The sequence below is a fragment of the Medicago sativa genome, chromosome 8 (assembly GCF_051527215.1).
Source record: "Medicago sativa cultivar Bolivia chromosome 8, Bolivia_mono, whole genome shotgun sequence".
In the NCBI taxonomy this organism is placed as follows: Eukaryota; Viridiplantae; Streptophyta; class Magnoliopsida; order Fabales; family Fabaceae; genus Medicago; species Medicago sativa.
This window is the reverse complement of record NC_140756.1, coordinates 80,914,694-80,925,699: the sequence shown is the minus strand read 5'-3', so window position 1 is coordinate 80,925,699 and position 11,006 is coordinate 80,914,694. Positions and strand designations below refer to the sequence as shown.

Genomic DNA, 11,006 nt, shown 5'->3' with positions numbered 1-11,006 from the left:
TTCGATTTTCCTGCAAAGAAATGTTAGTCAAAGAATCCCAACTAAATTCTCCTCCAAAAGAAGAAGACTTTTATCCTAACTCTAGCCCACGTCACCTAGACCTTCGTCTGTATCCAACACATCTACCGTTAACACCTATTTCTTGATACATAAACTGGACATCGTGATAAATCTATACTTAAGAACTTCTTCGTCCGCCCGCTCATCAAAACAAATCTCTTAACATTTTCAACCGCCTTTGACAATCGATCTCAAAACCAACTACCATGTACACTAGAAGGTCTGTTTTTATTCCACACACAACTTTCTACCAAGATAAATCTAAGCTACCCCCCTTACCAAACACCCATTTTCACCCGTACATATTTGACAAAACTTAAAACCATAAACTCTCATATTTGTTACTCATTGTCCAACACAACTTCCACGACAAAGCAGTATTAAACGCCTTTAAACTAAGGACCCCCAACCCATTCTTTTCTCTAGGCAAGCAAACCTTATCCCGCTCAACACAATAAGTTTTACGAGTCTCTCCATTTCCAACCCATGAAAAATATTCAAACGATTCAATTTTATAAACGATACATGTAAAAGCAAATTAAATTAGGTTTTTTCAACAAAAAAAAACAAATTAAATTAGTGAGGCAGATAAAACAACTTTTAAGAGGATAAGACGACCATTCAAAGATAATTTACGACTCTTCCATTGAGATACATCGTATAAATTAAATTTTGTGTTATAAGAAAGAAAAAATCACGACAATAACATAAAAAGGTAATAAATAGCACGATACCAGGAGAAAATTAATGTTCATATTATATAATTGCATATATTTCTAGACAAATTTAGAACGATTTATCTTGTGAAAAATGATAGTATCATGTTTTAAACATTTTTAAAATGACTTGTCTGTTTTTATTTAAACTTAGAACAACTTATCTTTCTGTTTTGATTATAATGGAATGTATCCTCAGTGATCCGACCCAATGCTCTAAACATACAGCATGCAATTGGGGATTCGATTGAAGAAACTTACATACTCTTATGTTTGATCAGAAAAACTTACTTCAATAAACATGTATGTGTATTTCATTCATCTATAAAAATTAAATCAATTAATTGAAATTGTAATTTTCTCAATAGAAAGTACCACATTGACAAACAAGCTCTAAATTTAACCATTGAGTCATCATGGTTTGTTCAATACAATAGTAATTAAATCAAACTCGAAGTTACGGCGGTTCCCTAATCAACTTCATAAGCTAGCAAAACAGACTTTTTGTAGAAGAAGCTCTTCCTTTCATCAGAATATCAACATCCACAGTCAAAGTAAATCAGAAAACAAAAATAATTCAGGATGAAGCAGGGGAAGCTTTGTTATCAAAAGTTGATCCTACATGCTGGATAACAAAACCATAGATTTTTCTCTTTAATTTCTCAATCTTATCTGTCAATGAGTGATTCCCTTTAGAAACCACGCGGTCCAACCATGCATTTACTCGCTTCAAATGTGACAAAACAATAGCAATGGAGCCACCATCCAGAGGCAATGCTTTCTTCCCACCACTAGCACTCTCTCCAAACACTTTAAATCCTGCTTCAAGGGATTCTTCAACAAAGCGTAGAAACCACATTTGCATTTCTGACAGTAAACTTGTTCCAAGCTCCAGTGTTTCTTTCATTCCATTTCCTTGACTCTTAGATGTGCTAAGAGAGTGTGGTCTTGACAGCCTTTTCTGAAGTTCTGATGGAGTATCTATGTCATTTTCAGTAAGAAGGGATACTATCTGAAGATCAGTGGCCAAAGCAGCTTCAACCCAAAGAGAGATGGACTTTGATTGACATGTTGGAATACTGTCATCGTGACTATTAGCAACAGATTCAGCCAGTGCGATTGATCTTAGGACATCATCATAGATGGTAAAAAACTTGTCTATGGTTGGCAAAGGATTTTTGGCTTTACACACAGAGCAAAGGTCTGAAAACATGCTGAAGCAGGCAGAAAGAACATTAAAAAAATAAGTAAAATTCATGTCAGCCATTAAAGAGGAAGTAAACAAGTTATGAATTTTAAACCCTTGAATAGTAAATGGATCATTCAGTTGAAGTTTAAATAAAATGAAAACAATGCCAATGGACTTAACTTTGGTATATAAAAGACTCAGTTCCAATGTTAAAAACCAGGTCAAATGAAATCGTTACCTTAAATTTCTTATTATACATTCAGTAGCATTGGCCTCTTCTAATGCTGCAGCAGCAGCTGCAGAAGCAAGAGCTTTCCTTTCCATTGCATCCTGGATTCAGTTCACAATAAAAACCAATTTAATCAAATTTGCCTTCTAATCAAATAGAGCCAAATCACCAAAATAATGGTCAATTCAAGGTTATAAGAAACCAGCCAGCCTATCATCTACAAACCTATCATTTCTAATGCATAAACACTCAATCATACTGCATTTTTGTATTCACTGCATTTTTTAGTGGTGGCACAATCTGTTTATATACTTATGCATGATTTCCATATTATAAGACCACTAGAAATGAATGTTAAATTTCCAAAATTAATACCTTTCCAAGCCTTGAAAGTTTGCCAGACACAGCATCAAGAGGAACACTTCCATCAGTCCATTTCTTTTCATGAATTGTAATGCCACCAAGACCTGCAAACTTGGATTTCTCTACCTCCAAACAACTTTGAGGAGAAGAGTCTATAGTATTCTCATCTATAGAAGAAGAATCATTGTCATCTGATTTTCGGCTTTTCACATCACTCAATCTCCTTGTCATTGAAACCTGCCAAAAAAATCAGCATCATTTCAATACAAATCACACTAAATATGCTGAAACTTTCCATTCTTAGCTCAATCTAAATTCATAATTTCTGATTTGAATTTCCAATTAAGCATTCATTAATTAATTCATGCCCTATATAAAAAAAAAAAAAAATTAGCATTTAAATTTGATGTTTATTTACCTGAGTTCTCAAAATTGATTGAGAATCAACCCTAGTTTTAGACCCAACACTCTTTTCTTTAGGTTCACCTTCAACATTTTGTTCATCCCAATTCTTCCTCGCGGTCTTCGCCGATCCAGCCAACATATCAGAAATCTTAGAAATCCCAGCTACCATCTTCTTCTTCGCAGTAGAATCTCCAACAGCCGGCGAAAACTTGATTCCACCGGACAATCTTCTCCCCGGAGAAATGGAAGCTCTTCTAGGATTCGGCGAAGGCTGCTTCCTTGCCGTCGTCGGAGACGGCTGTCTATACCTCGACGGAACAATAATTGCGGCTTCCCGTGAAACCTTCCGATTGTCCTCTCGAGCAGAAACCAAACTCGGAACCACACATTTGGACGGTACTGGTGAAGAAGATCTCTTCATCTTCCCCGCCGGAGATGGATCTCTCTCAGCAGAAACTTTACCAAACTTCCCTGCAGATTGTGATCGTTTAGCAGTCGCCGGAGATGAAAATCTCTTCGGAGTTGGTAAATTATCTCGTGGAGCAAGTGGTTGCCGTGAATGAACATTGCTCATCTTCTGTTGATTGATCTGAATGGGAGATTGTGCGGTGGTCGTGTTGGTGGAGAGGTAGAGTGAAAGAGGGTCATCGGAATCCGATAACGGTTGGATGGTGAAATGACGAGTGGTAGGTGAAATACGAGCTACGAGTGGTTCCGGCGTTCCGACGAAGGGGTGGCGCGTGGGGAGAGGACGAATGTTGGTGACAGAAGGAAGAGGGGTGTGGAAATGAAAGCGATCAACGTAGAGGAACTGGCCTAATTGAAGACGATTATTGAGAATGAGATCGGTGTCAGGGTGAGAGAGAAGAACGTAGGTGGAGTTGAGAGAATCAGAGAGGTTGAGAAAGAAGCCTTCGTTGGAGAAGAGATCGGAGCTGGATAAAGCGGGTACAATTCCGATGAGTTGGAGAAGAGGAGAACGGTGGTCGCCGGTGACACGTGTGTCGGTGTTCATTGCTTGGAGGAGTTTAAGGATTAGGCCTGGTGTTAGTGAAGCCATTGTTGTGAATTGAGTTGGGATGAGTGTGTTTGAATGAGAGATATAATAATACAGAGCGGTTTGTGTTGTGTTTTTTGAATTCAAAATGTTGATTTGTCCGTTATGCTGTTTTCTCGTCTCTATTATTATCACATGATGCTGATGCCATTTATTTTTTGAATTAACCACCTAGATGCCCAGTCCAATACGTTACCGTTGGTTGGAGACCGTAACGTTTATATTTACCTTTTTTTTTTTTTTTTTTTATCAAGGGAAAAATAAAGAACACGAAAGGAAAAAAAATATCTTTAAAATGTAGGTTAATAAAAAGTACTAACAAGTCCTACAAAAAAAAAGGTACTAATAACCAACATTTATACGGTTATCACGTACAAAACCTCTGAGACACTCTTCTTGACCCACCTATCCCTCACTCACTCACAATGCCAACATTGAGTGAGTTTCTTCTCCTCCTTAGCTTATGTATGTGTTTGGAGTCAAGCCAAAAAAACTAGAAAATCAGGTTGAATTTTGCCTCCGGACTCGAAAATCTTGTCTCCAACACTAATAACCACCATTTATACGGTTATCACGTACAAAACCTGTGAGACACTCTTCTTGACCCACCTATCCCTCACTCACTCACAATGCCAACATTGAGTTTCTTCTCCTCCTTAGCTTATGTATGTGTTTGGAGTCAAGCCAAAAAAACTAGAAAATCACGTTGAATTTTGCCTCGGGACTCAAAAATCTTGTCTCCAACGCTAATCCAAACAAAGGCTTAAGTGGAAATAAACTAAGTTAGCATCTACTTCCTACGGCCATCATAGCCTAAGCCTTTGGACCATATATGATCCTCTAACCCTTTTAAGGTATCACAATTTCCAATTCAGTCTTAAGGGCCTCCACCCTGGATTCAATCCAATTATCCAACATTATATCTAATGTTGAGAACCTTCAACTTCTCCTTAAGCCTAAAGGACATTGCATTCACAATCTTCAATATTGGTCTTTGAAATATTAGGCTTTGAGCTCTGTAGTGGAACTGTTTCATTTGATCTTCGAGAAAAATAAGCTTAACTTGTTTGAAAATAACTAATCAAAATTTACACAGATGCAAAGGATAATCTTAAGAATCACCTTCATAATACTTTATAGTATTTGACATTAATCGTATCAATCAATGATAGTTTTAAAAATAAAACTCTCTTAATTACTCTCTCTTACACTAGAGAAAATATGAAATGGTTTAGAAATATTTTTTGCATTAATTTGGGTCATGTAAACATGCATTTCATGTATTGATTTTTAATTCAAAGGTATCATCATTTATTTTTAGAGAAATTCATGTCACTTGATGAAGAAAAACAAGTCTTGAAGCGCATTTTGCAATGGGTATTCCGGATAGTTTAAGTATTACTATTAACGTTCACAAATCATCACTATGATTGCAATGATTTGGTGGCACCAACTCGCACACAAATGTTTTAGTGACATGGGTTTTATTCCCAACATCAACGAATCGTTGTGCCTTTTATTTTGTTATTCGCTTAAATTTTTAACGGTAAAATAATAAAAAACCAAAAACACATGGCTTAAAAAACCATTTCTTCAAGACGAACTACCGTTTTGGAAAGTGGTCTTGAGAGAGAAATATGGGGAGAATATTTCCATGGTTTATCACGAGGAAGGGACTAGATAGCCACGCCTCGCATCGGGTTGGTGGAAGGAGTTGAAGACTTTGGAGGTTGGTTTGGGGGCGAATTGGTTTTCCAATAATGTGGTTCGAAAGGTGTCTAATGGGAGGGGTACTAGCTTTTGGAAAGATAAGTGGATTGGTGAGCAACCTTTAGCCATTCTCTTCCCCTGGTTATTTTCTATATCGACACATAAAGAGGCAAAAGTCGGAGACTTGTGGAGTTTTATTGAAGGGACGGTGCTTTGGAACCTTACTTGGAGACGGCAACCTTTTCTTTGGGAGAGAAATCTTATCGATAATTTACTAGCTCTCATTGGAGGAGTAGTTTTGGGCAGAGATGAGGATAGTTGGGTCTGGTTGCCGGAGGAGGGTGGTAAGTTTTCGGTGCGGTCATCTTATAGAGTTTTGGAGGAGGGTGTTCTTCTTCAAGAAGGGTTGAGTGTGTTAGAGGAGGAGGTGTTTGACAATCTTTGGAAGAGTCCGGCTCCTTCCAAAGTAGTGGCTTTTTCTTGGATGGCCTTGATGGACCGTATTCGAACAAGGGTTAACCTTAGGCACCGAAGTGTGTTGGACCCCGGGGATCCTTGTGTTTGTGTGCTTTGTGGTGAGATGGAGGAGACAACGTCCCATCTTTTTTTGCATTGTGAGGTGACGTTGTTAATTTGGCGTAAGGTGCTAAATTGGTTAGATATCAATTTTATCACTCCACAAAATTTGCTTCTTCATTTTGCTTGTTGGAATGGTGAGGTGATCTCTCGAAACCTTCGGAAAGCTTTTATGTTGATTTGGCATGCCACTATTTGGATGATTTGGAAGGAAAGAAACTCGAGGATTTTTAAAAACCAATTCAAGAATTTTGATGAGGTTTTTGAAGATATCAAGGCGGTGTCTTGGTGTTGGTCTTTGAGTAGATTGAGAATAACGTCTTGTCTCTTCTACGAGTGGTGTTGAAATCCGAGAGAGTGCATTAAACGGAAGTGATGGTGTTGCCCTCTGTTGTTTGGCTTCGGTTTGGCTGGGATTAGTGCATTGGCTTCTTCTGCTTTTCCTTCCTGTTTTGCGGTTTGTAGGCAGCATAGGTTTTGAGTTAGGTTTCTTGTCTTTAGCTTTTCCTTCTTATTTCTGTTTGCTGTGCCTACTGGTTTATTGGGCTGCATGTGCTCTAATTCCTTTGTAAGGTTGTGGCCTTTTCTGTTGTAACCTTTGCGCCATTTGCACACCTTGTGCTTGGCTAATCAATTGAATATGCTTTCTCAAAAAAAAAAAACATGGTTTAAACTCAGGACCATGCAACCACTACCAACCATCACAACAACTAAGCCAGTTCACACATTGTATCGACCAAATTTCAGTAAATTCACATAAACTTGAAAAGTTTAAAATATATTTTGGAAATTTCTCTCGCAAAAACTAACAGCAAAAACAATGCAATGACTTTCATGATATTATTTTTGTTTAAACTGATAACTGGCTTTTGCATTGGCGCTGGCACTAGCAATGGAGAATTTGGATCATAACTTGGCAGTGGCTTTGAGCTACGTTGTGGACTGGAGGGGGTTGTAACAAACGGGCACTTAAAGAAAAATATTGACATTGACCCAGTTACACTTTTGTAACATTACATTAACTGCAAGCATATATTAAGCTAAACAGAAGCCTCTTGAACTTAACTCACCTAGCTAAGCTAAGCTAAGTAGAGTTTTAAGTCTGAGTATAATATGCTAAAGAATTAATTAAAAGCAAAAACAAAGTTAGCAAAAGCTTTTTAACATGGATGGATCTAATCTTTTTTCTTTTCAAAAAATATATAGTACATATCTGTCAACTATAGTAAAAAAAATACAAGAAAAATATATACACCACCAAAGGCCAAAAACCCTTTATGCAGCACCAAACATGAAGCATGAGAGATCATGACAGGAAACTGACACCCCTTTTCTGATGGATCCTGATCTGTTAAGATAGCCAAACCTGAAAAATCACAATCCCAATCCTTCTGATTATGCACTTGATAATACATATTAAATGCATAAGAAGCATTCCCTTCAAGACTCAAACCATTACAAGAAGAACCATATCCTAATGCAGTACAATCTGATAAGCTACATGCATAATCAATACTACCAGACAAATAATGCAAATCACTAATATCAGGATCCAAAATACACCACTGTTTTTCCATATACTTAACACCTTCAACAGCTACGAGACCTTGATCACCTTGAAATCCTTTTAAATCCAATTCATATTTTGGTTTTCCATCAAACTCAAAAATTCCCCAATGTCTCTCAAAGTTGCCAGGAGCAATACTTTTAGCATTTTCATCAATTAAACTGAATAAATAGATGTCAATTATACCCTTCCTTTTTGGTGTACCATTTCCACTTGAACAATGTTTGAGTAAACCATTGTTGAACCTTTTTGCATTTTGAATATTTGCATTTTTATCCCCATCTGTTGGCCAACCAACTTCTCCAATTATAACATGCATATCTGGATACCCTGCTTTCTCTAAAGCATATAAAAGTGTATCAAAATTTGCATCAAAAACATTAGTGTAAAGTAAATTACCATCCACAAGAGGCTTGTTATTTCCGTCGAAAAATGCGAAATCGAAAGGGAAATGATCATTTCCATATAGACTTAAGAAGGGATAGATGTTGACAGTGAAAGGTGCGTTGTTCGTGTATAGGTAATTAATTAGTTCGATGGTTAAGTCGCGGACTTCTGGTCTGAAATCGCCGGCTGATGGAACTAGATCCGAGTCTGGTGAATAATATACATCAGCATTGAATGGAACTGTGGCTTTGATGATTGAACCAAGTCCTGCATTGTTGAGAGATGATTGTATATTCTTAAGAGCTGGTAGAGTGTACATTAGATATGTTCCATTATATTCCTTAAGGAAAGGTTCATTGCCAACTGCAATGTATCTGCAAAATTTGTATCATAAATGTAGAGTTAAGATATAATCAACAAAACCTTGTCAATGTAATGATCATTAAAAACAAAACCAATAGTGTATCAAAATCAAACTCTTAGAAAAAACAAAGAAGTTAAAAGTGCTATTCAAATTCCTAATTGAAACACTAATTTTATCATATTAGGTCAAGAAGCTAATTATAGATGCAGAACATTATAAACAGAATATGGAAATGGAAAAAGGACATTATCAACTCCTCCAGCCTTCAGAAATATGAGAAGAAAAAGTACAAAAAACCATTGCTACAAATTAACTGGTAATTAACAATGTCTTGCATGAAAACTATGGCATATGATCAAGAATTAGACCAAGAAAAATGAAAGACAAGGTAGCATCACAGTGAATAAAAGAAAAATAAATGCATAACCAAAAAATTAAAGAAAATGCAAGATATAATGTGCATGTAATGTGATATATGAATGTTGAATATGGTAATAGGAATACAAAAAAATGCTTAACTTGATGTTTAATCCACCAGGGTACAAATAACTGGTGACATTTTCATAAACCCAAGAATCAGCAACTTTAGGATCCTTGCTTATTTCTTCCAACATATTATTAGGAATTGCTAACATAACCTCAATATCAGTCCCTAACAAAGCTGCCATAACCCACTCATCAGCATCAAACAGTTTGAGTTTATCAAAACCATTTTCTTGAAGCATTTTAACGATGTTCTTTGGAGGAAGTTGGTGAGTTGCCATTGTTCCCCAGTTGACTCCAACTCCATAACCACATGAAGACATACTTAAGAAGAAAATAATGATGAAGAGTAATGTCATTAGATAATGATGAGTTGCATTTTCTTGTGCCATTTTTTCTAAGTTTCAAGAATAATGAAAGAACAGAATCCAAAGAAATGGGAATGAAAAAAATGGATGGAAAAGAAAAGAAAAGGGAATGTGTGATTTGTGGAACAAGAATTTATAGATGTTGAGAGTTAGTTATTTTTTCTTAGTGCTTGTGTTTCAGTGCATGTCTTCACAAATAAGGTACATAAAACAAGGACTTAAAATTGGACTTTTTTTTCTTTCTTTCTTTCTTTTAACAATAATAACAAAAAAAGTATACTTACATGAAGAAAAAAAATATATAAAGTAGAAGATTGAGACAGAGATTCGTTCCTTAGTTCAGTTATAGTGCCAGGCACTGCCAGCATGTTTTGCATTAGTGTTAAGCTCTTGTATTATCATCATAATCTTAATCTTAATTAGAGTAAAAGGAGTTTATCTAGGCCACACATCACAGGGTATTTTATAACAAGTTGATTGAAAGTTAATGAATGATCTAATCAAAGTTAAAGTAATATATTCATTATTTCAATTATTAAATTTAAAGAAATATTACAGGATGACAAATTTTGAATTTATTAGAATATTATTAATTACTCTATAAACAACTACGAAGTTAAGTTGATTATAATTTATAATGGTGCAGGGGACTGTATTTTAAACAAAAATGAAAAACCTTGGATACATATCATAGATTTTGTTAGTTTTTTCAAAATTCATTTTGTTCCCTTTTAACTGAAATTGTTTTGTCAAAAACAAAAACGGAAATTGTGTAGAAAATAAACTCAAAATATAAAGCTAAACTTCAACATCAGTTGAAAGGTATTTCTTTCAAGTTAGGGACTAAGATGATTAAGATAAGTTGATACATTCAAATTAGGGTTGGAAATGAGTCGAGTCGAATCGAACTTGTCTAAGTTCGACTCGACTCATTAAGAATTGGCTCGGTTCGAACCTCGGTTCGAGTTTGACACGAACTTTTTTTCCAGCTCAAGTTTGGCTCGTTTAAAGTTCACGAACAGTTTGATTCGGCTCATTAGGTTCAATTCGTTTGTTCAAAGCGCATAACTTTAGGTAAGGAAATGAGTAAAACCACTTGAACAACGTAACTCAAAAGTTAAAGAATTTAGCTATTATTACACATAGTAATTAACACTAGTATGCAACCACCAAATCCAGTTTTTCCTTCTTATGTCATATGTTTATCTTATTATAGATAATCGCATCCTCTATTTTTCATGTATGATCCGATGCGGAACTATTTTAGTTTTGAAATCCTTAAAAACTACAACAACATTGTGCATGGCGTTGTCAATCAATTTTAAAGTAGCTCATTTTTATCCTATTATTGCTAACTATTTGTCTTAGTTTTTAAAGTATTATATATATAATCAATTATCTAAGTGTGTAAAATCAATTATATATAAATTTAAAAATATTGTTCAAGTGTTATATATATAATCGAGTCATCTCGTGAACCAAATGAGTCGAACTAGATATAGCTCAAGTTCAGCTCAATTAGTTGACGAACT

The 11,006-nt window shown here is 35.6% G+C and overlaps 2 protein-coding genes across 2 annotated transcripts; both read right to left on the bottom strand.

The window, feature by feature from the left end:
- Positions 1–1,155: 1,155 nt before the first annotated feature.
- Positions 1,156–4,047, bottom strand: LOC146902131 (serine/arginine repetitive matrix protein, putative (DUF936)). Its single transcript, XM_085739427.1, has 4 exons — positions 2,976–4,047; positions 2,570–2,794; positions 2,204–2,295; positions 1,156–1,990 (listed from the first exon to the last, which is right to left on the bottom strand). Exons 1-4 carry the CDS (start codon positions 4,020–4,022, stop codon positions 1,354–1,356), a joined length of 2,001 nt encoding a protein of 666 aa, XP_085595553.1. The 5' UTR covers positions 4,023–4,047; the 3' UTR covers positions 1,156–1,353.
- Positions 4,048–7,462: 3,415 nt separating this feature from the next.
- Positions 7,463–9,741, bottom strand: LOC146902130 (glucan endo-1,3-beta-glucosidase 8-like). The gene is made up of 2 exons (XM_085734222.1): positions 9,143–9,741; positions 7,463–8,633 (listed from the first exon to the last, which is right to left on the bottom strand). The coding sequence occupies exons 1-2, from the start codon at positions 9,496–9,498 to the stop codon at positions 7,526–7,528; spliced, it is 1,464 nt and encodes a 487-aa protein (XP_085590348.1). The 5' UTR covers positions 9,499–9,741; the 3' UTR covers positions 7,463–7,525.
- Positions 9,742–11,006: the final 1,265 nt, after the last annotated feature.